The sequence below is a fragment of the Mustela erminea genome, chromosome 18, assembly GCF_009829155.1.
Source record: "Mustela erminea isolate mMusErm1 chromosome 18, mMusErm1.Pri, whole genome shotgun sequence".
NCBI classification, from domain to species: Eukaryota; Metazoa; Chordata; class Mammalia; order Carnivora; family Mustelidae; genus Mustela; species Mustela erminea.
The window spans coordinates 4337106-4359641 of NC_045631.1; the positions used below are offsets into that span (position 1 = coordinate 4337106).

Below are 22536 nucleotides of genomic sequence, written 5' to 3' on the forward strand. Positions count from 1 at the left end.
CTTGACACTTGGGCCAGGCTCAGCCTGGACTCTGGAAGTTCACAGCCCACCTGCTGCCTTCACGTTTTGGCTCTGCGCACCATGGGAAGGATCCGTGCAGGTGGGGCAGAGAAGACAGCCGGAAGGAGAAGGCAGGCAAGACCCTACCCAGTGTTTCCCAGGAATGAATGAGTTGGGGTGCACCTACTCCCTGCTCAGATGTCATGGGGAGCCGTGGATGTTCAACACAGCCCCTTAGAAGGACAGGATGGAAAAGCAGAATTTCTTAGCGGCAACACTGCCTGGGAGTCTGGGACCCAGGGCATCTCAACTCCACCCTGCCTCGGGTAACCACAGTCAGAGGACTTCATTTACTTGGGCCCAGTGTCCCTGTCTGGAAGTTGAGAGAGACACTGGGGAAGTGAATTGAAACAATTCTGTGTTCTGAGGAGCAAATGTGCTCTGGTTACCTGAAAGGGGCTTTATTTCAGTGCGAAGGAGGCCGGTGGCTTACTTGGTAGTGGTTTTTCTCTTGGCCTTTTCTGCTGGATCCAGGAGGACTTCCTCGTATTTACCACATCCTTTATTTCTGTGTCCGCACAGCAGGTCGGACACGCCTCTCAGAGCACCCCGCGCAAGTGGGATGGGCCGTGATTATGAACACGCAGAGCCAGAGAGACGAGGAATGAGCAGACTTTATTTCTCACAACACCGCCCCTCCCGCCTCCCAGTGTGTCGCACGGCAGCGGGCATCGGGAAGGCCTCATTCCTCCAGCTTCTGTGGGAGGAAAACAAGCAGGAAATGAGTCAAACCCAAGGCAAGGCTGAGTACTGCCTTCACGCGGAGCAGCTGGAAAGGCAGGAACTTCCGGAAAAATATCGAAGAACGGCATTGTTTCCCTTTGCACATCATAAAAACAAAACCATGGGTCCCTGGAGAGGGACGAGTCCCCTGAAAAGCAGGGGCTTCCTGGGCCTGACACGGAGGCATGGGGGTGATAAGACGTCTGTCCTCTGCCCCGTGATTCTGGAACCAGCAGGGGCCTGGCTGGAGGGGTGGCCTCTGTACTCTCACTGGGTGTTCCCCGGATCTCGGCATCTGGGGAAGACGTCTGCTCTTACCTGAGCCCCCACATCTCTGCTCTTGGCCCGCAGCTTGTTGACCTGGGACTCGGCAATGTCCGCTCTCTCCTCCGCCTCCTCCAGCTCGTGCTGGACCCTCCGGCACTTGGACAGCTGCGTGTTGGCCTGCTCCTCCTGAATGGGGAGATGGAGGGACAGGAGGCAGTTCCTCACTCTGGCTCTGAGGTTTCTTGTCCCTGCAGGCCTCCCTGGGGCGCTGGGGAACCGGGAGGGCTTGGGCCCTGGATTCCCTGAGGGCAGAGGGGGCTGAGCCCAGCTCTCTTGGTGCCAGGACACCACTCCTAGCTCCTGATCATGTATGCTGTCTGGCCTCTTTGAGGGTAGTGCTGCCACTCCCTGGACCCCTGCCTGTTCCCCTACATCCCTGCTCTGCCAGGACCTAAGCCCGGAGTCCTCCCAAGGCACCTGGAAGGTCAGAGTCTAATGCCCTAACCCTCCTTGCCCTGGCCTTATCCCAGCACTGTCTGCCCTGTGGCCAGGCCATTGTCCCCACATCTACTGAGGACAATCCAAAGGTTCTCCAAGAAGGTGGTCTCCTGGTACCCTCCCTCCCAGACAGTTTCGCCGTGACCATCCTCATCCAATGGGCACAGACCCCTTCCCCTCCATTTAACTAGCTCAGATCTGCTTCCCTGTGGTCAAGGTGGAACCACGAGCCCCTGGGCAGGGAGGGAAAACGGACATTGAGAGAAGCCATCTGCTCAGTCATTTATCAACAGCAGGGTCCCCCAAATTTTGTTCCTCAGAACCCTAGTGCTATGGCTATGGGCTATGGGCTGCTCTGCATACAATAACAAGGTTCCAAGTTCCACCTGGGTTTGTGGGTGGGGGACAAAGCTGCATTTCACAATGGTGTGTTCACTTTGAAGAGTGCATTACCCATCACAGACAAAATCTGAAAAATCCTTGAAAGCAACTGGTTCAACTTTGCTTAACCTAGAATTTCCCAAAGTATTTATTTTCTGTAACAGGAAAAAGTCCCCACCTCTTTCCTACCCCAAACCGCCCCCCTCCCCCCGCCGCAGGCCAGCTTTTTGCTAGAATATCTCTGAGGTCTGTTTGATCAACAGGTCAGGAAGGGTGGGTGGGAGGGAGGCAGAGTGGGGAGGGAGGGAGGGAAGAGGAGACAGTGGGATGAAGGACAGTAGCAAGGTGTGATGTTGTGAACCGGGATCGGGGGCGGATCTAAGGTCAGGTTGCCGGCTCAGGGAGGGCTGGTGGGGTAGGCTGAGCTGGCTGGGGCCTCAGTGAGGTAGGGCTGGCAAGGGGAGCTAGAATGTTCTGGGCTGGGGGTGGGGGATAAAGTGAGGGGCAGGGCCACCTGAGATGAGATAGGAAGCATGGGGGAGGTGCAGCTGGGGGGGCAGGCAGCCTTATTTAACACAAGCCAGGGGAGAGAAGTGGGCAGGCGTCCCTGACTTTGTAGCCTGCAAATGAAAACTTGGGCCTTAGGCTCTACAACAGGACAGACTCTTGATGAGGACTGGGCGTCCTTAGGTGGGCGTGGGCTTCCAGGGCCCCCCTACTCACAGCCTCCTCAGCCTGCCTCTTGTAAGCCTTCACTTTGGCTTGCAGCTTGTTCACCAGATCCTGGAGCCTGAGGATGTTCTTGTGGTCCTCCTCGGCCTGCAAACATAGCACCGTGCCACCGCCACCACAGCTTATGCCGGGGTCGGAGCAACCTGGAGCTCATGGAGGCTTTGGAGACACCTACCTGGTAGGTTAGCTCCTTGACCTTGCGTTCATATTTATGGGCCCCCTTCAGAGCCTCGGCCCCCCTCTTCTGCTCAGCATCCAGCTCGTTTTCCAACTCACGCACCTGGTTTTTTTTGGGGGGGTGGAGAGAGCCCAACGTTTGGGTCAGAGCAGCCAGACTTCTCCCATGGTCATTTTAGGGTGAACTTGGTATCCCCTAAATATAGTTTGTAAAATGTCTCCTCCTAGAGCTCAGGAAACACCCTGTGTACACAGGGCCACCACTGCTGGTGTCGTGGCCTTGTGCAAAGGAGAACAAGACGCAGCCCTTGGTGCCCCCAGCAGGGCTATCAGGCTGGGCTTGGCCAAGGACGCCTCTTCCCCTGGGGGAGGCAGCTTGGCGAGGCCTGGGCCTCAGCCCCGACTCATCCCTGCAGATGAAGCCTGTGTGAGCATTTTGGGGGGCCTGATTCCTGGCCAAGTGAGGCTGCAGGGGGTCATGGAGAGAGCCTGGGCCAGGAACGGTCCAGGTGTGTTCAAGCCCTGGGGCCAGCTGACTGATTCCAAGAGCCAAAGCAGCTGCCCCTAAGAGTGAGTTTCTATGGGTTTAGGGTAGAGACTGTAATTCCCACTCCACCTGCATCAAAGGTGGGAGTCAAATTAGACAAAGCACTTAAAAGCGTGTTTTAAATGATAAAGCACTCTGCCAGTAGTGGTCACGTCATAGCTGTTTCTGGCTTTCCTGAAATCTTGAGGGAACAGGACAGCCACCGAGGACACAGGTCACTAACTGTGGTCCCAAAGCCACAGTCTAGAAAGAGTCAAGACATGAGGGTGGTGCTCAGCCACAGGGAATCCCAGTGGCCACAGACACGGGCAGCCCTGGGCTTGTGGACTCACCAGATCAACCTTGGAATCCGCCAGTGGAACAGATTAACTCTGGGCACTGTTCCCAAAAGGATCCCTAGCCTCCTCTCTACCCATGTGCCCTGGGAAGCTGTTTACTGTTAGGTTCTGTGAAACATATGGGTTCCTGGCAATGCTCTAGTGGCCTCTGGAAGGTTTGCGGAACTAAAGATAATGGGGCAGCTGGGGCTGGAGGCCAGTTGAGGTGCCATGCAATGAGGGGGATTGGCTGGCCCAGGAACCAAAGAATCAGGGAGGGAGGCATGGGCTCTAATCCCTCCCTCAGTGGAGGGATCCATGAGGACAGGCTAAGCTCATGCAATAGAGGACAACTGGGAAGAATTAGAAGTAAGAATTTAGAGAACTTTAGGGGAAAGAAATCCTGACTTCCGTGGTGTTGACTTTTGTTACTCACGTGCCTATTGCCTTATTGTTTTTTAACAACAACAACAAAAAAATCATTCACATTCATGGTGTGCATGTGCTGGTGACCACATCCTTGGGAGGCTTGAAGCCAGAGTGCACTTGGGGTGCCTCCCTGCTGAGAGGTCACCTCCTTCTCTTGGCCTGCCCCTCACCCCCTTCTCCTCCCGTGCCACCATTTCCTCCCTCCCAGGACTACAGAGAAGATAGAAAGAACAAGCTTCCCACCCCCCAGCCCCACAGAATTGGTATTGGAGCCATGTGCAAAAAACAAATGAAATAAACCGTCCCCAGGTCTCAAGAGAAAAGCAAGGGGTCCCGGCAACAAAGGAAGCCTTTCGCGAAGGGACAAAAACAAATACAGATCAGCTCCCAGATTCAGAAAGAAGCAAGACTGCCTCTGTACTGGGGGTAGAGTTTTTTCTGCGGAAAAACGTGGGAGGAAGTGCCAGTCACCTGCCCTTTAGGACGGAGCGAGGGAGAAGCTTCCCAGCATTGCAGCCTGACTGGGTTCAGAGACTGAGAAGTCTGGGACAAACGGGAGCCGGCGGATGGGAGGTGAAGAGAGACTCTAGACTTTACGTAGGATGAGCCATTGTTCACCAAAACAGAGGCTGGTCCAAAATGTAACTTACATAAACTACGTAATGTTATGAATGCAAAGTACATTTCCCCTCACTTATATGGATCTGAATTCCTATAAAAACAGGATGTGACTATTTGCAAGTGTCTTCATTCTGCAGCTCCTGAGGCATGAGTGTTGTAAAGTGTGTGTGTGTGTGTTGGGGTGGAGGAACCAGTGAAGGAGACCTAGGTGGGCATATCGGCATGTAGTCCTCAGACCAAACTTGCATGCCCTCCATCCACCCCCACTCTCCTGCAACCTAGTGGCTGGACTGGTGGCTCTGTCCAGGATGGCTGAACCGGATATCACTTTGAGAACCAGAATCTTCTAGAACCTTCTAGAACCCTACCCGGTTCTCCAGTTTCTGGATCTGCTTCTTCCCGCCCTTCAGGGCCAGCTGCTCAGCCTCGTCCAGACGGTGCTGCAGGTCCTTCACTGTCTGCTCCAGGTTCTTCTTCATGCGCTCCAGGTGGGCGCTGGTGTCCTGCTCCTTCTTCAGCTCCTCTGCCATCATGGCCGCCTGATGAAGTTCATAGGACTTATGAGTGGGCCACCTGGCATCCCGACAAGGAGTCCACAGAGGATGCTGTCAAGGTCAATACTGTGCGTGCTGTTCCTGGCTCCCTCATTCCACCATGACTAGTCATGTATCTCCCAGCTGATTTTGGCTGAGGCTTCATATAACTCCCTCTCTAGGAAGCCAGCATGACCAACTGTAGGTCATCAGGAGACAAAGCCTCCTTGACTTGTCCCCACCTCGAAGCCCCTTCCCTGACTCCAAAAACAGGCGCTGCAAAGAAGGAACAGAGCTCACATCTGTGATGGCTTTCTTGGCCTTCTCCTCTGCATTTCTGGACTCTTGGATGGAGTTCTCCACCTCTGCCTGGCACTGGGCTATGTCTGCTTCCAATTTTTTCTTGGTATTTATCAGGCTTGTGTTCTATAGGAAAAATTAGATGCCAGAGGTGTAGGTTATCTTTGGGAGCTTGGAACAATTGAGGGGAAGAAATTTGCATGGGGAAGGCAATCAATCATGGTCATATTTCTTATTTTTCCCTGGGGGATTTGCTAGGTACTGTTTCATTCTTGACCAAACAGAAGGTCCTGAAACAGACCCAAGAACTGTATATAAAATGAATGAGTAACTGATAAAGGTAGACTTTCACATGTTTGAGGAAGAAGTTAAAAGGTGTTGGAGCAAGAAAAGGATGGGTAGACCTAAATATATAAAATGAGAAATCTAATGATCAAGACACACGGTAAATAGAATTACAAGCGTGACAAAGGAGAAAATGCTCCCAATGTATATTGCTCAAAAAACACTCTCTTCCTCAATTCATAAAAAAGACAAATTGCACAAGTAAGAAACCAGGGCACAAAGTGTATATAGGTGGAACCTGCCAGAAGAAGCAGTTACTCATTAGTAATCAAAACTTTACTATATATGTATTTTTTTAAGTAGACTCCAGGCCCAACATGGGGCTTGAACTCATGAACCTGAGATCAAGAGTGAAGTTGGATGCTTTACCCAAAGAGCCAGCAAGGTGCCCCAAGAAAATAAAAATTATATAGGTGAGGTGTTTTTCAACCGTGAAGTTGGTGAGGATTAAAAGACGTGTAACTAGGGCCTTTGAGGATTTAGAGGCAAGAGATCTTACATATTCTCTCAATGAGAATAAAAATGGAGACCACCTTGTGAAGGTTGATTTACAATAAGCTGCAAATGTCTTTATCCTTTGGACCATGAAATTCTGCTTCCAGCAACCTGTTTACGTCTAGGAATATTAAGACAAGAAACAATAACGAGAAAACGTGAAAACTTATTATAAGTTAAGTTCATCATAGAACTCTTTCTAGTGGTAAAGATTTTATTGGGAATAATTAAAAACATCCAGCCATGGAAGATAGATTAAATAAAACTGCCACATCACCCTACTGTAATAAACCACTTTTCTGCCATTAAAAATAGTCACGGCCGGGGCACCTGGGTGGCTCAGTCGGTGAAGCAACTGGCTCTTGGCTTTCGCTTGGGTCATGATCTCAGGGTCATGGGACTGAGTGGGGAGTGGTGGTGGAGGGAAGAGTAGTGTGTGTGGGGGAGGTCCACACTCAGCAGGGAATCTGCTCAAGATTTCTCCCTTTGCCCTTTCCCCTGACAATGCACACGTGCGTTCTCTCTCTCTCTTTCAAATCAATTAATCAATCCATCTTCAAAAAAAAAAAAGTCATAGAAGATGATTTAAAGGGATGGAAATGACACTTTGTTAAAATGAAAATAGGAAGCTGCAGAAACGCCGACCGCATTTTTACAAAAGTATAATAATGGCAGAGATTGATGAGAGCTTCCGAGAGCTTGGAAGAAAAGGTTTCCAAAGGGGACACGGTGGCTGGTATGTTTCTTCTACTTGTTTGTTTGTAGGCTCTCTATTTCGCAACAAAGAATTGTTTTTATAAGACTTTTATAAAGGTGGGGGACAGCTCCCTGCTCCCTTCTGGTGTATTCGATAAACTTCTATCTCCTTAAAAACCCAACAAGAACTTTCATAAAGGTAAAAAAAAAATATTTTGAAAGATAATTATTTTGAAAGATAATTCTAATTTTCCAAGATTGCCATTAGAGGTTGCTTCCTCTGTGAAGCCTTCTCCAGCCCCTTGATGCAATAACTCATCCTTCCTTTCTCTGAGATGGAGACGTGCATGACCTTTTATCTTCAGATTAAAGAAAGCTCAGAGCATAGTTAGTCCAAGAACTAAGCTTTTTTTTTTTTTTTTTTGGAAGATTTTACTTTTAATTCATCTCTCCACCCAAGTGGGGCTCGAACTCACAACCCCGATATCTACTGACTGCACCAGCCAGCCACCTCCAAAGAACTAAGCTTAAAGCAGCTTGGTCTTGACCACTTGTCTGAGAGGAAGGGCGGGTGCTCCCTTCCACTGCGAGGGTCCTGCCTGCCCAAAAGGTGGGCCCTGGGTGGCGGGAGGAGGGATGTACCTGGGAGTGAAGGAGCTGCACGCGGTCACTGGCGTCCAGCAGCTCCTGCTCTGACAGCCTGCGGGTCCGCTCCGTCTGCTCCAAGGCCACCTTCATCTCCTCCAGCTCCTCCAGCAAGAGGCCATTCCTGCGCTCCACGATGGCCAGCTGCTCCTTGAGGTCCTCATTGGTCCTCAGGGCCTCATCCAGGTGCAGCTGGGAGTCCTGCAGGGACAGCCGGACGTGAGTGAGGCTGGAGTCCGGGACAGGGCGAGCGCCGGTCAGGTCCACGGGAGCCTGGGCTCACCTTGAGCTGACCCTGCACGGTGCGCAGGTGTTTCTGCGTCTCTGCCACCTGGCGGTTGGAATGGCCCAGCTGGATCTCCATCTCGTTGAGGTCTCCCTCCATCTTCTTCTTCAGCCTCATGGCGTCGTTCCGGCTCCGGATCTCGGCGTCCAGCATGCTCTGCATGGCTTCTGCCGCTCGCTGGCTGTTTCTTTTCAGCTGCTCGATCTCTTCGTCCTTCTCAGTGACCCTGCGGTCAAGCTCGGATTTCACCTGGCTCAACTCCAGTTGGACACGCAAGATCTTGCTCTCTTCGTGTTCCAAGGAGCCCTGATCGAAGCAGAGGAGTGGTTGGGGGGAGTGGTGGAGGAGGTCATGGGCAGCCCCCCTTCTTGAATGGGTATTTTCCTAGCCAGTGTGATAGAACGAATATTATTCTACCCATTTTACAGATAAGTAGAGGTCAAACAATGTGGCCCCCAAATGTCCCTCCTAGTAATGAACCTGGGACTAAAGCTTTGTATCTGTTACTAAAAACTTTGTGTCTGGAGAGGGTCAGAGCACCTTTCTGAATTAAGTAAAACCTTTATTGGGTGTGTCTTTTTTTTTTTTTTAAGATTTTTAAAAATTTATTTATTTTTTAATAAAGAGAGAGAGATCACAAGTAGGCAGGGAGAGAGAGAGAGAGAGAGAGGAAAGCAGGCTCCCCACTGAGCAGAGAGCCCGATGCGGGCGGGGCTCTATCCCAGGACCCTGAGATCATGACCTGAGGTCCTCATTGCTCCTCAGGGCCTCATCCAGGTGCAGCTGGGAGTCCTGAGGTGAAGGCAGAGGCTTAACCCACTGAGCCACCCAGGTGCCCGGGTGTTTGTTGTTGTTGTTGTTGTTGTTTTTAACAGGGACTCTAACTCAGGAGCCACCCTATTGTCTAAAATGACAGAGTAATTGCTCACCTCTTATCCTGCATCATACAAATTTCCCTAGAAACAGCTCCACCATCTGCCCCGCACTGGCCACACCGATTAGGGCCTCAGGACACTGGCCCTGTTTTGACTTTCCAGAAATCCCAGTGTCCATAGACCACCTAGCGTGTGACCCTGTTAGAGCCGAGGAATTCTGAGCCCGCTCTCGGGATGCCTGCTGACTGATTTCTTGCTTCCCGAGAGGAAGACATTGAGGACATCACAAACGTGTTTATTTATTTTCCAAAGGGGAGATGTGCTGAACTAGAGGACACCCAGGAAATGAAACACGGCACAGCTGTTTTCCCAGGGACGGCTGGTTGGTCTTCCCTGTGGAGCCTCGGCCCCTCCTCGCAGGAAGTAGCCCCAGAGGTCTGGTCTAGTCCCCACTCCACCCCCACCTCCTGGCATCCTGCCCTCCTGAGCACCCTCATGTCATGTCCCCGACACTTGCCTCCACCTCTTCTAGGGCGACCTGGAGGTCTGACTTTTCCTGCTCCACTTGCTTCTTGGTCTTTTCCACTTCTTGAAGGTTCTTGCCAGTTTCTGCAATCTGCTCGGTTAAGTCGGAAATCTCTTCTGCAAAGGACAGGCTCGATTTAGCGTGTTTGATGGGGCTTGCGTTGACAGCAGAGGCATTTTTGCCTGGCAACCTGGGGACTGGTGATTCATTCCCATTTATTCAGGATAGAGCGCGGTCAACCCTTTGCGTGAGGTCTCGGCACGACCCAGGCGTGTTGCCCCACCTGAACCATGCTGAGGGAGGAGTGGCCAGAACGCTAAGTCTTCACCAAGTACGTAAAATGGTCGCGGCAAGGGCCGGGGGAGAAAATGCTGGAGACAATGTACAGAATAGAGAATCATCGTCTTTTGGAACTGGAAGGGGCTTTCGGGGACATCGGGTCTGGTCTGATTTTGCAGACCAGGAGTCTGAAGTCCTAAGGGATTTGGTGGCACGCCCAAGGACACTAAGCCACGTCCAGACAGAATCCGTGCAGGATCTTGTTCTCTAAGAAGAGGTGAACTTAGCAACTCCCTTTGCCCTTCATGTTCCAGGACACTTAGTTAATGTCTGTGGCATTAGCAGGGCTGAGCTCCAGGGTCGACAGAGCAGACGGAAGGGTTCTGCAGGGCAGTGGGAAGCAGGAGGCAAGGAGGGGGAGGGTACCGGTGCTCCCCTGGGGTGGGTGGGGGAGGCAGCTCACCTTGCAGGTTTTTATTCTCTCGCCTAAGCGTCTCTAACTGATCCACCACTTCCTCGTAAGCGTTCTGGAGCTTGAAGACTTCAGTACTAAGCGACCTGGATCCTTTCTGAGCAGCTTCCAACTCGGCCTGACTCTCGTCCAGTTTTTGCTTCCACTCTGCAAGGACCTGGGAGATGGCACAGGGACACGTGAACAGCAGGAAGGACCACGGCACCTGGGAGAGCCCAGGAAAATGAGGGCTGTCTGTGAGCAACATTGAGGTTTTACCCTTCCATCCTGGGGACTCGAGAAACAGGGCGGGGCTCTGTCCTAGATCGCGGGCCCCAGACTGGGATGCTCTCATGGGTCTTCCGCGGCATCTCAGAGTAATCTGAATTAGCTTGAACTAAAAATCCACTTTGGAGGGACTGTCAGGAACGCAAAGAGACACTACAAAGCCCAGCCTCCCACACGCCCTGACCTGATGCTCGTAGACCTCCCAGGTGGGCGTGTCTCTCACATGCGCAAGCGCGACAGGGTGTGGCACTCTGGGGGCCAGACCTTATCGAAGTCCCTCTGCTTCCTGTCCAGGAGGACGCGGGCCGTGTTGGTGCGTTCCAAGTCAAGCATCAGTTCATCCACTTCCCCTTGGAGCCTCTGCTTGGTTTTCTCCAAGGAAGCACACTTGGAGCTCACTGCCTCTGTGTTTTCCTCTGCTTCCTGGAGCCTCTGGGCCAGTTTTTTCCTAAAAGAACCATTTTTTTTTTTTTTGCAAAGGTGAACTATTTCAGAATTTCAGAACTGTCTGTTGATTCGGGGCTAGAACTGGGGAAGACCAAGACATAGCATGGGACGCGTAGACACGTACCACCTGAAGAAGCCCAAAGAGCTTGGCGGCAAAGCAGGTCACCAAGAAGCCACCAAGGGAACCAAGTGGAAAGGACAGTCCCAGGGGAAGAACAGGGATGCCCTATCTGAATGCTTAACAAAAACTCAAAGTGCTGGGGAGGAAGAGACTGTCTCCCAAGGCAGGAAGTGTTCTCTGTCCCCTCACTCATGTCCTGGGGTCACCGCTTCTGCTGTCGCTGGGGAGCCCCGTACTTGGCCTCCTCCAGCTCCTCCGTGCGCTGGATGGCGTCCGTCTCATATTTGGTCCTCCACTGGGCCACCTCACTGTTGGCCTTGGACAGCGCCCTCTGCAGCTCGGCCTTGCCTTCCTGCTCCTCCTCATACTGTTCCCGCAGCAGGTCACAGTCGTGGCGGGAGGACTGCAGGGCGTGGGCCAGGGCGTTCTTGGCCTGCGGGAGGAGGGTGGTGACAGATTGCAAAGACTTTCGGCCATACTCCAAGCTAAGGTATTTTCCTCTAAACCAGCATCTCCCAACGTGAGCTGTTTCTGAGCTGCCTTCACAAACTTAGCCATATCTGCATATGTCCTGTTTTATTTCATTTTTGTCACGTTGGCTCCCTGATTGTATTTAAATAAAAGTAAACTATTAAACTATAAATAGAAAAGCACTAACATGTGCCACACACAGAAGGGAACTCTAAGAATAAATGCAACGCGGGTAAAGCAATGTTATTGATCATTTTCTAGCCAGGTACTTGCTGTGTGCCTCCGTACCTGAAGCCTGCTCTCTCTACGCCTTAATAAGGAAAATGAGCACATGCTAGAGAGATGTAACCACATTGAGTGCTTTTCCTTATGCAAGGAGAAGAATTGAAACAGACTTAGGAAGGGGATCACTTTCTTGTTACTTGATGCAAAGCTATGGAAATCTGTTGTCTTGAAGAAAACCCAAAAAAGTATTGTTTGGTATCAGCAGAGGCTGTGTCCCCATGCAGGGGGACTCTGATGTGAGCTGTTCTGCTTCTGTGCCTCTGTTACCTCTGCTGCCCAGAGGCCTCCTTTGCTCAATCCTGCCTGGTGAAGAGGACAATTTAGCTATCATCTTGATGGTCCAAAAAAAAACCTCTTTCTTTTCCCTTTTTTTTTTTTTAAGATTTTCAGTAATCTATACACCCAAGGTGCTTGAACTCACAACCCTGAGATCAAGAGTCTCGACCAAGCCAGCCAGGCCCCCACAAAACACTTTCTGAGGCCACCATCAAGGAATGCCATTTGGGTGGACTCCTGGATTCCCATTCTCATGCTTGAACACCATAGACAGCACTTATTAAGCACCTGCTGTGTGCATTGTAGCTTCTGTTTGGTGCTAGGGAAAAATTATTCTTGCCTAGGAGGAGATTACAGATCTGCAGGGAGAAGGGCGTGATGAGCATGAAGACCTAGATATGGAAGTCAAGAACATGAAGAGGAGGTTCATGTTCACGCATATGTCCCAAGTGTGTCCCCAGAGCCGTGCAGTCTTTTGGGAGGGGGGAGAACTTAAACTCAGGTGTTGCAGCAGGCGACGCATGAGTGATGAAGAAGAATGAAGAGGGCATCTCGGCGGGGCTGGGCTGAATGGCTGAGCAGAGTGAGAGAACAGGCAGAGATGGGTTGAGCAGGTGAGGTGGGGATGGGGGAGGGGAATGTCGGGAAGGGATGCCCTGGCTGGTGAGGGTGTTTATCAGACCACGCTATGAGGGGCAGAAGAGCCCAGAGGTTGGAGCACCTCGGCTCTGAAGGAGATCCAACACCAAAGTCCTGTGCCCTCAAAGAACAGGTTCCTACTCTCCCACACAGCAGAGAAGAGAAGTAGCAGACTTCATGCTGTAGGGCTGCCTCCAACCAGTTTTCATGGCTTCTCAGGTTCTGACTCTGCCATTCCAGAAAGAGGCATTCTTACCTTGGTTTCTTCTTCCACTTGTCTCTTCAGCTCCTCCAGCTGCTGGGTGAGGGCCTGCTTGCCTTTGGTTAGCTGTGAGATCAGAGACTCCTTCTCTTCCAGTTGGTGGCTCAGTTCCCCTACCAAACAGGAGCATGAGTGTTGCTGAACATTGTTGACCCATGGTCTGTAGTTTCTGGAACCCGGCCCCTCAATCCTTACCATTTTGGGTCTGCAGTCTTGCCTTCTGCATGTTCAGATCATGGATTAACTGTGTCTGTTGGTCATCTTTGGCTTTGATCTCATTAAATTGGTCTTCCACAGTCCGGCACATTCTTTCCACGTTACTCTAAAAAAAAAAAAAAAAACCAAAAAAAAAGTCAACATGAATGGGAAATATTGGGTTTCTGGTGTCCAGGTCTGAACTGGGAAATTGGGTTAGTTTAGCTTCTTCTCAAGTAAAATAAAAATAAGACTGCAGAACACATACACGTCAGTTTAAAAAATTACCATCACTTTGGGTTTGGCAAGATTTATCTGTGATGACTGCTTAGTCACCAATTAGTTGGAGCAACAGCTTTAGGTAGATAAATATTGATTGGTTTGCAAAAAAAAAAAAAAAAAAAAAAAACCAAACCAAAACAAAACAAAACCCAAAACCAAACAAAAAAACAACCTTTGAGAACATGATACTCCAAGGAACCCCAGGATCCTCTTGTAACATAAGTAATTCTGTTGCCATGTGAGGGATATTACCTTCTGATTTATTTGTTTGCAAGCAGTATATTCAGGGGACACTGTTGCACATTTCATTTGATTATACAAAAGATTCCTTATGAGGGAGGTGGCACGGAGGGATTCACTCCCCCAGCCTCTAGTTTGGCCCCTGTTTTCGTGGAGTTTATTTCAAAACCTTACATATATTGTAGACGTCCTCCTCCTGCCTCATATAACATAAAATAAATATGTTGAGCATGTATTTTTCCTCAGACTAGGAAGTATAAGATGGTAGCAGAAGAGGCAAAGATATTAGATTCAAAGGAAGGTCTCAAGGGGCTTTGGATATCTTTGAGAAAATGACATATGAACATACAATAATTTTATCTAGGGCAGTTGACAAAGAGACAGCAAAGCACAAGGCAAAAATTCAAAGCATACAACAACTTAAAAAATAAAGCAATATAAGGTACTTCTTCCACTGCATTCTAAAATTGAGAACAGAGAGCATGAAGTGACAGAGGAAGGAGGTGGCAAGTAGGTGCTGTCATCTCTTCTAACCCAGACAACCCTGCAACCTGGACTAGGGGTTACGGGGGTGGAGAGAGACAAAGACAGGGACAGAGAATACATATAGACCTAACTCCTTAGAGGGAAGAAAAAGCCAAGAAGGACAGAAAAACGGGGAAGCAGACAAGAGAGAAAAAGGAGTTGCAGTCAGGCACTGAGGAAGAAATCAAGAGGAAAGCGTGGGTGGGGGAGTCCAGATCCTAAACAAGGACAGCAAGAGGCCCCACAAATCTACAAGGATATCATCGCTGAGGAAGCCTTTACCTTGAAGTCATACACAGGGATGGGTTTACCAGTAAACTGGTGTGGTTGAGCATGACCTTTACTTGCATGGGCCCTAGACCATGCAAGTAGCTGTAGAAGGTTCCAGGTGGGGAAGGAAAGCTACATGCAAGCAGAATATATTTCTAGGGAGAACCTTCTGGCAAATGGTCTGTGTCTCCAGGGTGCCAATAATTTGTGACTTCTTTCTCTCACTCTAAATGACTACTTTCGTGCCTAACTTTGTATGTATAATTTCGTATACATTTTCTTAAAGAGTTCCTCCCCTCCTGAATTTTACATGCTTCGAGTGTAACAAAACTTGGAGCTAACTCTGTTCTCACGCATAAGTTCTCATTAGTTATGCCTCCCAGGGATGGATACCGTGGGCCAAGGAGGTGGCATATCCAACCATACCCAGCAAGGCCCTTTGGTGCAATCCTTCCATAGGTTTAGTTCTAGAAAATGCCAGATGGTCTGGAAGATTCTGAAAGCTTTCTGAAATTCTGGAAGGATGATGAGACCTCAAGTCATAGTAGGTCACTGAGTCAAGCTCCAACGACAGGAATGAATTTAGGGGCACTGGGAGCAGGCAGAAGGCAGGAGCGCCTTGCAGTTTGGAACAGACAGTGAGTTTGGGGGCATCAAATTATGTCTGCTTCCTGGGCAGGTGAACGTAGCTGCCTCGCATTTGCTAAGAGTAGGGGTCAGTTACCTTTGACTTGGAGACTGTCTCAATGTTGCCGGCCATGTCATCGATCTCCATCTTGAGCTCACTCTTCTCCTTCTCCAGCTTCTGCTTGACCCTCTGCAGGTTGTCTATCTGCTCCCCGAGCTCGGCCACGCTGTCGGCGTGCTTCTTCCGAAGGGTGGCTGTGGTGGCTTCGTGCTGCAGGGTGGCCTCCTCCAGGTCCCGGCGAAGTTTCTGGAACTCGGCCTCACGCTTCTTGTTCATCTCGATCTGGGCAGATGTGGCCCCACTGGCTTCCTCCAGGCGCTCGCTGATCTCCTCCAGTTCCCGGGAGAGGTCAGAGCGCTGTTTCTCTGCTTTGGCCCGGGAGGCCCGCTCTGCCTCGATTTCCTCCTCTAGCTCTTCTGTGCGGGCCTGAAAGGGTCACTGCATCAGGAATGTTGGTGGGGAGAGGGAGCAGCCCACTTTGGGCAAGGCAGGTGGTGACGGACTGGGGGTAGGCACCACACAAAAAAAGACTACATGATAACATTAAGTTAATGAGGAATATGGTTGGAAACATTCTAAAGGTCCCTTAGTAGGGGATGGTCAAATCCACCATGATGGAAGCATGTTCCGGAAGTTCATAAAGTCTTTAGAATTGACCCATGTCTACTGTCTACCATGGACAGCTCTGTAGGATGCACTGTTACATGAAAGTGGCAAGTTGTAGAACCATAGTCTCTGTGTTATCATATTTAAGCTAAAAAAAATCAAGTATATAGAATATAAAATACACGTACACTTAATGAACATATTTACATGCATAAATAAATATACATGTAGATACATAATACATGTTTACACTTATGTTTTTGTTCCTTCATATTTTAATACATACGTGTATATATATAAGGATGTGTGTATCATGTATCTCTCTCCCTTAGATAATTTCTTCAAGACTTTCTTTATAAAGATTTCACTTTTAAGTAATCTGTAAACCCAACACGGGGCTCGAACTCACAACCCTAAAGCCAAGAGTTGCACGTTCCACCGCCTGAGCCAGCCAGCCACCCCTCTTTGGGTCCTTAATGCATACATAAACCCATAGCAAGGGAGCCAGTAGTATACACAATCCACCAGAAGGTGAGAGTGACTTCTGAGAAGGGAGGGTTATGGATGATGATCCATGCACCCTTGCCAGTCATATTTGGCCTTATTGGTAACACCGAAATATTCCCCAAGAAATCTGTGTGTGTGCTACTGGCAAGATTAAAATGTTAATTTCAGAAAAATCAAGGGAAGGACAAAACATTGCCTCCAGCTCTGAGGATAGGAAGAAAATAAGCAGCTAAAGCAACACAAGCAAGGGCAAAAACAAGGGCAGGAGGGACCCTTGGAAAGGGTTTTCAGGGTCCGGAAGGTTTAAAACTTCTACCTGCAGTTCTTTGATCTTTTTTTGTAATTGTAAGCTGTGGGCTTGCTCCTCTTCAATCTTGGTTTGTAACTGACTGATTTCAAACTCCTTCCTGCAAACAGATACATAGTTATACAGTTAAAAGAACAACAACGTGAAATACAAGACTTTTAAAGGGGTTAAGTTGGCACTCAGGCTTAAACACAGAGATCAAACACGAGATAGCTACTTCTTCAATTTCTCTTCCACTTGCTGCTTGTCGTTTTCTAGATCCATAATGGATTCCTGGGACATTTTCAGGTCCCCTTCCAGCTTCCTCTTCACTCTCTCCAGGTCTGTCCGCAGTTTCTTCTCCTGTTCCAAGGAGCCTTCAAGCTGGGGAGACACAGGCTTAAAGGTTGGAGCTCACCCCTTGGCCAGCGTGGCCGCACCGGCGCTGATGGGTTCTAAGAGCTCCCGTGGGGTATGACCGCTGGCGTCTGGCCCCAGGACGGAGCAAGATTCCCCATGTCTCAACTCTTCCCTCCTGCACCGAAGGCTACCCTGTATCTCTTGGAAGCATTCTGGTGCCTCTTTTGGCTGATTCTCACTTGGCCTGTTCCTTCCCTGTAGAATCATGGTGACCGTAAGTGCATGCTTGTGCCCAGAAGGGAAGAAGCGGGGCATCCACGGATGGGCTCTGCTGTAGGTAAGCTGGGAAAGGTCTAGATTGCACAGCCATACTCCTCCCAGAGGTAGCACGGTGCTTGCCTGCTCTGGCCTCAGGAAAACATGGAATCTGTACAAGTTCTAGACATGGTCGTGAGTAAGCCTGAAAATGTCAGTCTTGGCTCTTGTACCAAGAGCCTATATGCAACTGATGAATCACTACAGTCAACCTCTGAAACTAAAAAACCAAAAAAACAAAAAACAACCATAGTAATATCATGGGGGGAAATGGTAATTGTTATGGGGCACAAATAGGACTCCTATTTAACAATGTTAAAATCACTCAATTTTAACAATGTTAGAACAAGATTGGAACTTTGCGAACCCAAGAACCTGAGAGGGGATGTTAATTACGATGATGTTAATTACCATGAGGGTGATGAGGGGTATAGTAGTAGCTAATGTTTTATTGAACACACTCTATGTGCTATTTCTTCCTTCCTTCTTCTTCTTCTTTTTTTTTTTTTTTAAAGATTTATTTATTGAGAGAAAGCAGGAGTGGGGGGGGGCGGGGAGAGGGAGAAGCAGGCTCCCCGCTGGTCAGGGAACCCGATGCAGAACTCGATGCCAGCACCCTGGGATCATGACCTGAGCTGAAGGCAGACGCTTAAGGACTGACTGAGCCCCCTGGTGCCCCCATGCTGAGCTTTCCATGAAAACCCTCTGAGGTGAAGAGGGTCATATCCCCATGTCACGAGGTAGACACAGGGACGGCAAGACTTGTGTGGAGGGGGCTGAGGTCCAGACTCAGGGAATCTGCTCCAGAATTAGAAGTCAGACCCTCCCCCCACCCCCATTTAACCCCAGCCTCTGCAAGCAACAGCCGCGGGGACCCGGGAGTAAAACATCCTTACGTCATCGGTTTGCTGCTCTAGCTTGGCATTTATTTTGATGAGACCGTTGACTTTATCTTCCTCCACCTGGAGATCGTCTAGTGTTTGTTGATGGGCTTCCTGCAGGGACTTCTTCTCCTTGGTCAGTTTGGAGATGTTTTCCTCAAGGGCTGTCATTTCTTCGGAAAGATTCTTTACCTGGGAGAATAGCCACACCCATGGACTGCTCAGACAACTCAATCAGAAGCTACGGATTTTTATTTTCCCCTTTCCTTTTTTGGCTACCGCGTCCCTACCTCCCTGGGAGGCAGTCACTGTGTGGGTTACATTATCCTGAAACTGGCAGCCCCCCCAGCCCTTTGCTTCTTGGCTGGCTGGCTGCAGAGCCAGATAGCATCATTCTTCAGACACAAGTTTATGTCCCACAACGGAGGGCTCTGAAATGCACATAGGAGGCTTTGGAAGGTCAACCCATTAGTTTCTCTCTATCAATATATATCCACAGGACTCTGTTTCCCAGGTTAGGGGTTTAGAAAAAGGTGGGAAGAGTAAGGAAAAGATACAACATGCTACGCAAGAATGGTCCAGAATGGGAACCTGTGCCCTCAGGAAGCCGGGGCGGGGGTTGCCACACAGAAAGCTTTAAAGCATTAAATTGAACTTTGCTCTACGTACGCCTCTCTTCCAGATCAGAGGTTCTTAAACTCCCACCCCACAGGCTGAATCTGGCTGGGGATGTGTTTTCTGTATAGCTTTTGCATAAATTATCAATATTGAAAAAGGCAGTGTAATGTCACACAAAATCTGGACTCCCGGCTGCTCCTGGAAAATCTAAAGCGTTGGAGGTTCGCATTGTCACCCGGAGCCGCTGGTTCAGTGTTGCTGCCTTGGACGGAGCAGGGGCTCAACTCCTGGCAAGTCTCCACGCCTCTCTAATGTCCCTTTCCACACTTCCCGGGTGTGGATCCAACACTCACTCCGGGTCACCTCACACCAGGTCAACCCGATCCCTTCCTCTAACTCATTAGCAACCATTATTATGTGACTCAAGGGCTGTGATTTTCATGCATTTCTGCAAAGTGTGAGGATCCTTCATGTGACCAAGTATTTCCAGTGCTTTCCCGAAGGCTGCGTCAGTCTATAAGCTGCCAGCAACACATGAGGGTCCCTGTTTGCCCATGTCCCTCGCAGGGCGGGGGGTGGCCCAGCTTCCTGCCCCCTTCACCACCTGCATCCCTCATCTTCTGCCTGGCCCCTGGGGGCATTCTTTTGCTCTTCCTAAGCCAAGTGCAAACAAAAATGAATAGGACGCCACTCTCGTTGAGGATCCCTTGCTTCGATGCCAGCACCCTGGGATCATGACCTGAGCTGAAGGCAGACGCTTAAGGACTGACTGACCCCCCTGGTGCCCCCATGCTGAGCTTTCCATGAAAACCCTCCGAGGTGAAGAGGGTAATATCCCCATGTCACGAGGTAGACACAGGGACGGCAAGACTTGTGTGGAGGGGGCTGAGGTCCAGACTCAGGGAATCTGCTCCAGAATTAGAAGTCAGACCCTCCCCCCACCCCCAGGCTGGGGGCTGGAAGTTTGGGGTCCAACCAGCCAGGCAGGAGGAGGGTTGAGAAGAGCCTGCGGGGTAGAGAGACCAAGGCGGAGAAGGACGGGACTTGGTGGGACCTCACTGCCCGCCTGCGGGCTCCTGCCTCTGACTTCAGGAAATGTCTGCTCCTAAGAGGAAGTAAGGATGGTTCCAGAAGCTGGGGGGTGGGAGACTCCCTGGTTTGCCCACCTTGTTCTCAGTGGCGTGCTTCTCCTTTTCCACTTTTGTCAGGGTCAGCTCAAGGTCGTCGATGTCCCTTTTGAGAGACGAGCATTTATCCTCCAGGTTCCTCTTCTTCGCCACGAGGTCGGAGTTCACCTCCTCTTCCTCCTCCAGCCTCTCGTTCAGCTCCTTGACTTTGGCTTCCAGTTGGATCTTGCTTTTAATGAGCCCCTCACAGCGCTCCTCCGCATCGATCAGGTTTTCCGTTTCCTGGAAGAACCAGAGGGTTGTGTTTCGGTCAGACTCTCAGCAAACCCTACGTGGGACGTGCTCTGCCCTCCAGAAGCCCACTATCTGTACCTGAGGTGATGAATGGGTCACACGCACACTCATACACACACACACACACACATCCACACACGCATGTGCACATACACTCATGTACACACGCCCATACACTTGTGCACACACGTGTACAGGTACAGACATGTGCACACAAACACACACATGCACACATGTGCATATTCACACACGCACACACATCACTTGTATATTATCCGTATACCTTTTTTTTAACCACCAAGGACATCCACTTAATAGAAATTCACCTGAAATAATTCCAAACAACGGAGTCCATACAGTTCATGAAGCTTCTGCCCATTGGCCCCAATTCAGCCAGCCTGCCGTTTCACTTCCTCCTACCACCCGTGGAAAAATAACTCTTCTACCCAATGTTACCACAAGCTAACTAGTATTTTCAAAACATTACCACCTTTTAACTTCCAATGGAAAACGTGGTGTCTGCCCCGGGAGTCCTGCCTCCTCGAGCCACAGAACAGGAAGTTCAAAATAGGAAGAAAGGGATTAAGTTCGTAGATGTCCCGAAAGGCTCTGTAAGGAGTCTCTCTAGATGAGCTGATTCTACTCTTTTTTTTTTTTTTTTTTTTAAAGATTTTATTTATTTATTTGACAGAGAGATAGGCAGAGAGGCAGGCAGAGATAGAGAGGGAAGCAGACTCCCTGCTGAACAGGGAGCCCGATGCGGGGCTCGATCCCAGGATCCTGGGACCATGACCTGAGCTGAAGGCAGAGGCTTAACCCACTGAGCCACCCAGGCACCCCGAGCTGATTCTACTCTTAAACCCAATCGGGCTACATCTTCTTGTACAGGAGTGTTGTAAAAACTGGACCCCCACTTCGAGATTATGGATAAGAATAAGCATCAGTGTTAATTGAATACGTACTACGTGCTCAGCATTTCACCCGCATGGGTCCATCTGATTCTCTTGACACTCTCTGTGTGCTGTTACTGGGCCCATTTTACAGATGAGAAAATGGAGGCGCAGAGAGGCTAAGTAACTTGCCTGAGGCCACACAGCTATCAAGTGGAGGGTCTGGGATAGAAACCCAGCTATCCGGTTCCAAACTTATCCCCTTGCCCACTCACCTTGGAAAAGTGCTCCCAGTGACCGCACTGTCCTGACCGGGTACGTGAAAAGGGGAGGAGAAAATGCTTTGTATGCATGGCCATTTGGGGGTTTATTAAAAAAAGGCAAATGATAAACACCTTAAGTTGTGAATTGATGCAATGATGCTGCCAGAGTGTGACGTGCTGGAAGCTGCTGCCTTTCCCCTATTTCCTTGATTAAAAACTGCAAAGCATTTTTAGTATAATCATATTACCGATATTACCGAAACTTATATACGTATGTATAAAATAGTCCCTCCTTTGAATTGTTTTAGTGATTTACTTTAATGCTTAATTACATGATTTTTTTTTAAAGACCTGGGGCATGCCTGACATGTTTTAATCATGAGGACAGACCCAGTCCCCTCATACCCACAACAAAATAGGTCTCACTCCTCTGTGGAATTCAGAAATGAGGGTGCGCAGAAATTCGCTTTGCAGACATGCTCCCAAGAACCTCCGCGACGGCGAAGCCGGGCCCTCGCCCTCCTGCAATGCTCCGCACGCCCACGAGGTGGCACACTGGCCCTTACATCCACGCACCTGTTGGGGCGCCTCCGTATTGCTCCTGGTTTCTATTCTCACCCGGCAGGTACTTACAGACTGGACCTGCAGCTGGAGGTCATTTTTTTCCTGCAGCAGGGACACCATCTTCTCCTCCAGCTCCTTCCGGCGAGCCTCCGACCTGGCCAGCTCCTCCTTGGCCTTCTCGAAGTCTTCCTTCATGGTGGCCATCTCTCGCTCGGCCTCCGCGCTCTTGAGGAGCGGCTTGATCTTGAAGAACAGGTTCATCCAGGGCCAGTGTTTGACGTTCATGAAGGCGCGGATGTTGTACTGGATGCAGAAGATGGAGTCCCTGCACGCCCCATCGGACCGCGTTAATGAACCCCAGCAAGGACTCCTGTCTGCCCCTCCTGCCCTGGGGCCCAGGCCCTTGGCCCTTCTCCACTGCAGGAGCAGCCCAGCTCTGCGGCTCCATGGGCCCTAGGGCTCGCTCTGCAGATGAGGGACAGAGGCAGCAGCATGCACAGAGGTTGGGAGGTGACAGAGGGCATGGGACCATTTGTGGACCCTGCCCCCCATCAGACTCCCACCCCCACCACAGTGCTGGAACGCAGTCCCTAAGATCCCGATCACCCATGCTGGGAGCCTCTTCCTCCCTAATCACCTGAGTCTGTCTCCCG

At 50.0% G+C, this 22536-nt stretch overlaps 1 protein-coding gene and 1 long non-coding RNA gene across 2 annotated transcripts in view; one reads left to right on the forward strand and one right to left on the reverse strand.

Annotated features, from left to right (window-relative positions):
• Window positions 1–10793, forward strand: part of LOC116577376 — a 54482-nt gene extending 43689 nt beyond the window's left edge. Inside the window, exons 2-5 of the long non-coding RNA XR_004280497.1 lie at window positions 583–1287; window positions 2698–2839; window positions 9677–9784; window positions 10256–10793. This is a non-coding gene — a long non-coding RNA (uncharacterized LOC116577376). The remainder of the gene's footprint in view (window positions 1–582; window positions 1288–2697; window positions 2840–9676; window positions 9785–10255) is intronic.
• MYH13 (myosin heavy chain 13) overlaps window positions 1036–22536 on the reverse strand; it is a 46850-nt gene continuing 25349 nt past the window's right edge. The window contains exons 20-38 of the mRNA XM_032320457.1: window positions 21953–22208; window positions 19912–20154; window positions 18143–18319; window positions 16810–16955; window positions 16602–16692; window positions 15209–15598; window positions 13168–13294; window positions 12967–13085; window positions 11276–11472; window positions 10736–10919; window positions 10196–10361; window positions 9445–9569; window positions 8050–8358; window positions 7764–7967; window positions 5586–5711; window positions 5121–5291; window positions 2837–2941; window positions 2653–2748; window positions 1036–1236 (exon numbers count right to left, since the gene is read on the reverse strand). Coding sequence (XP_032176348.1) covers window positions 1051–1236; window positions 2653–2748; window positions 2837–2941; window positions 5121–5291; window positions 5586–5711; window positions 7764–7967; window positions 8050–8358; window positions 9445–9569; window positions 10196–10361; window positions 10736–10919; window positions 11276–11472; window positions 12967–13085; window positions 13168–13294; window positions 15209–15598; window positions 16602–16692; window positions 16810–16955; window positions 18143–18319; window positions 19912–20154; window positions 21953–22208 — 3418 coding nt within the window. The 3' untranslated portion in view covers window positions 1036–1050. The remainder of the gene's footprint in view (window positions 1237–2652; window positions 2749–2836; window positions 2942–5120; window positions 5292–5585; window positions 5712–7763; window positions 7968–8049; window positions 8359–9444; window positions 9570–10195; window positions 10362–10735; window positions 10920–11275; window positions 11473–12966; window positions 13086–13167; window positions 13295–15208; window positions 15599–16601; window positions 16693–16809; window positions 16956–18142; window positions 18320–19911; window positions 20155–21952; window positions 22209–22536) is intronic.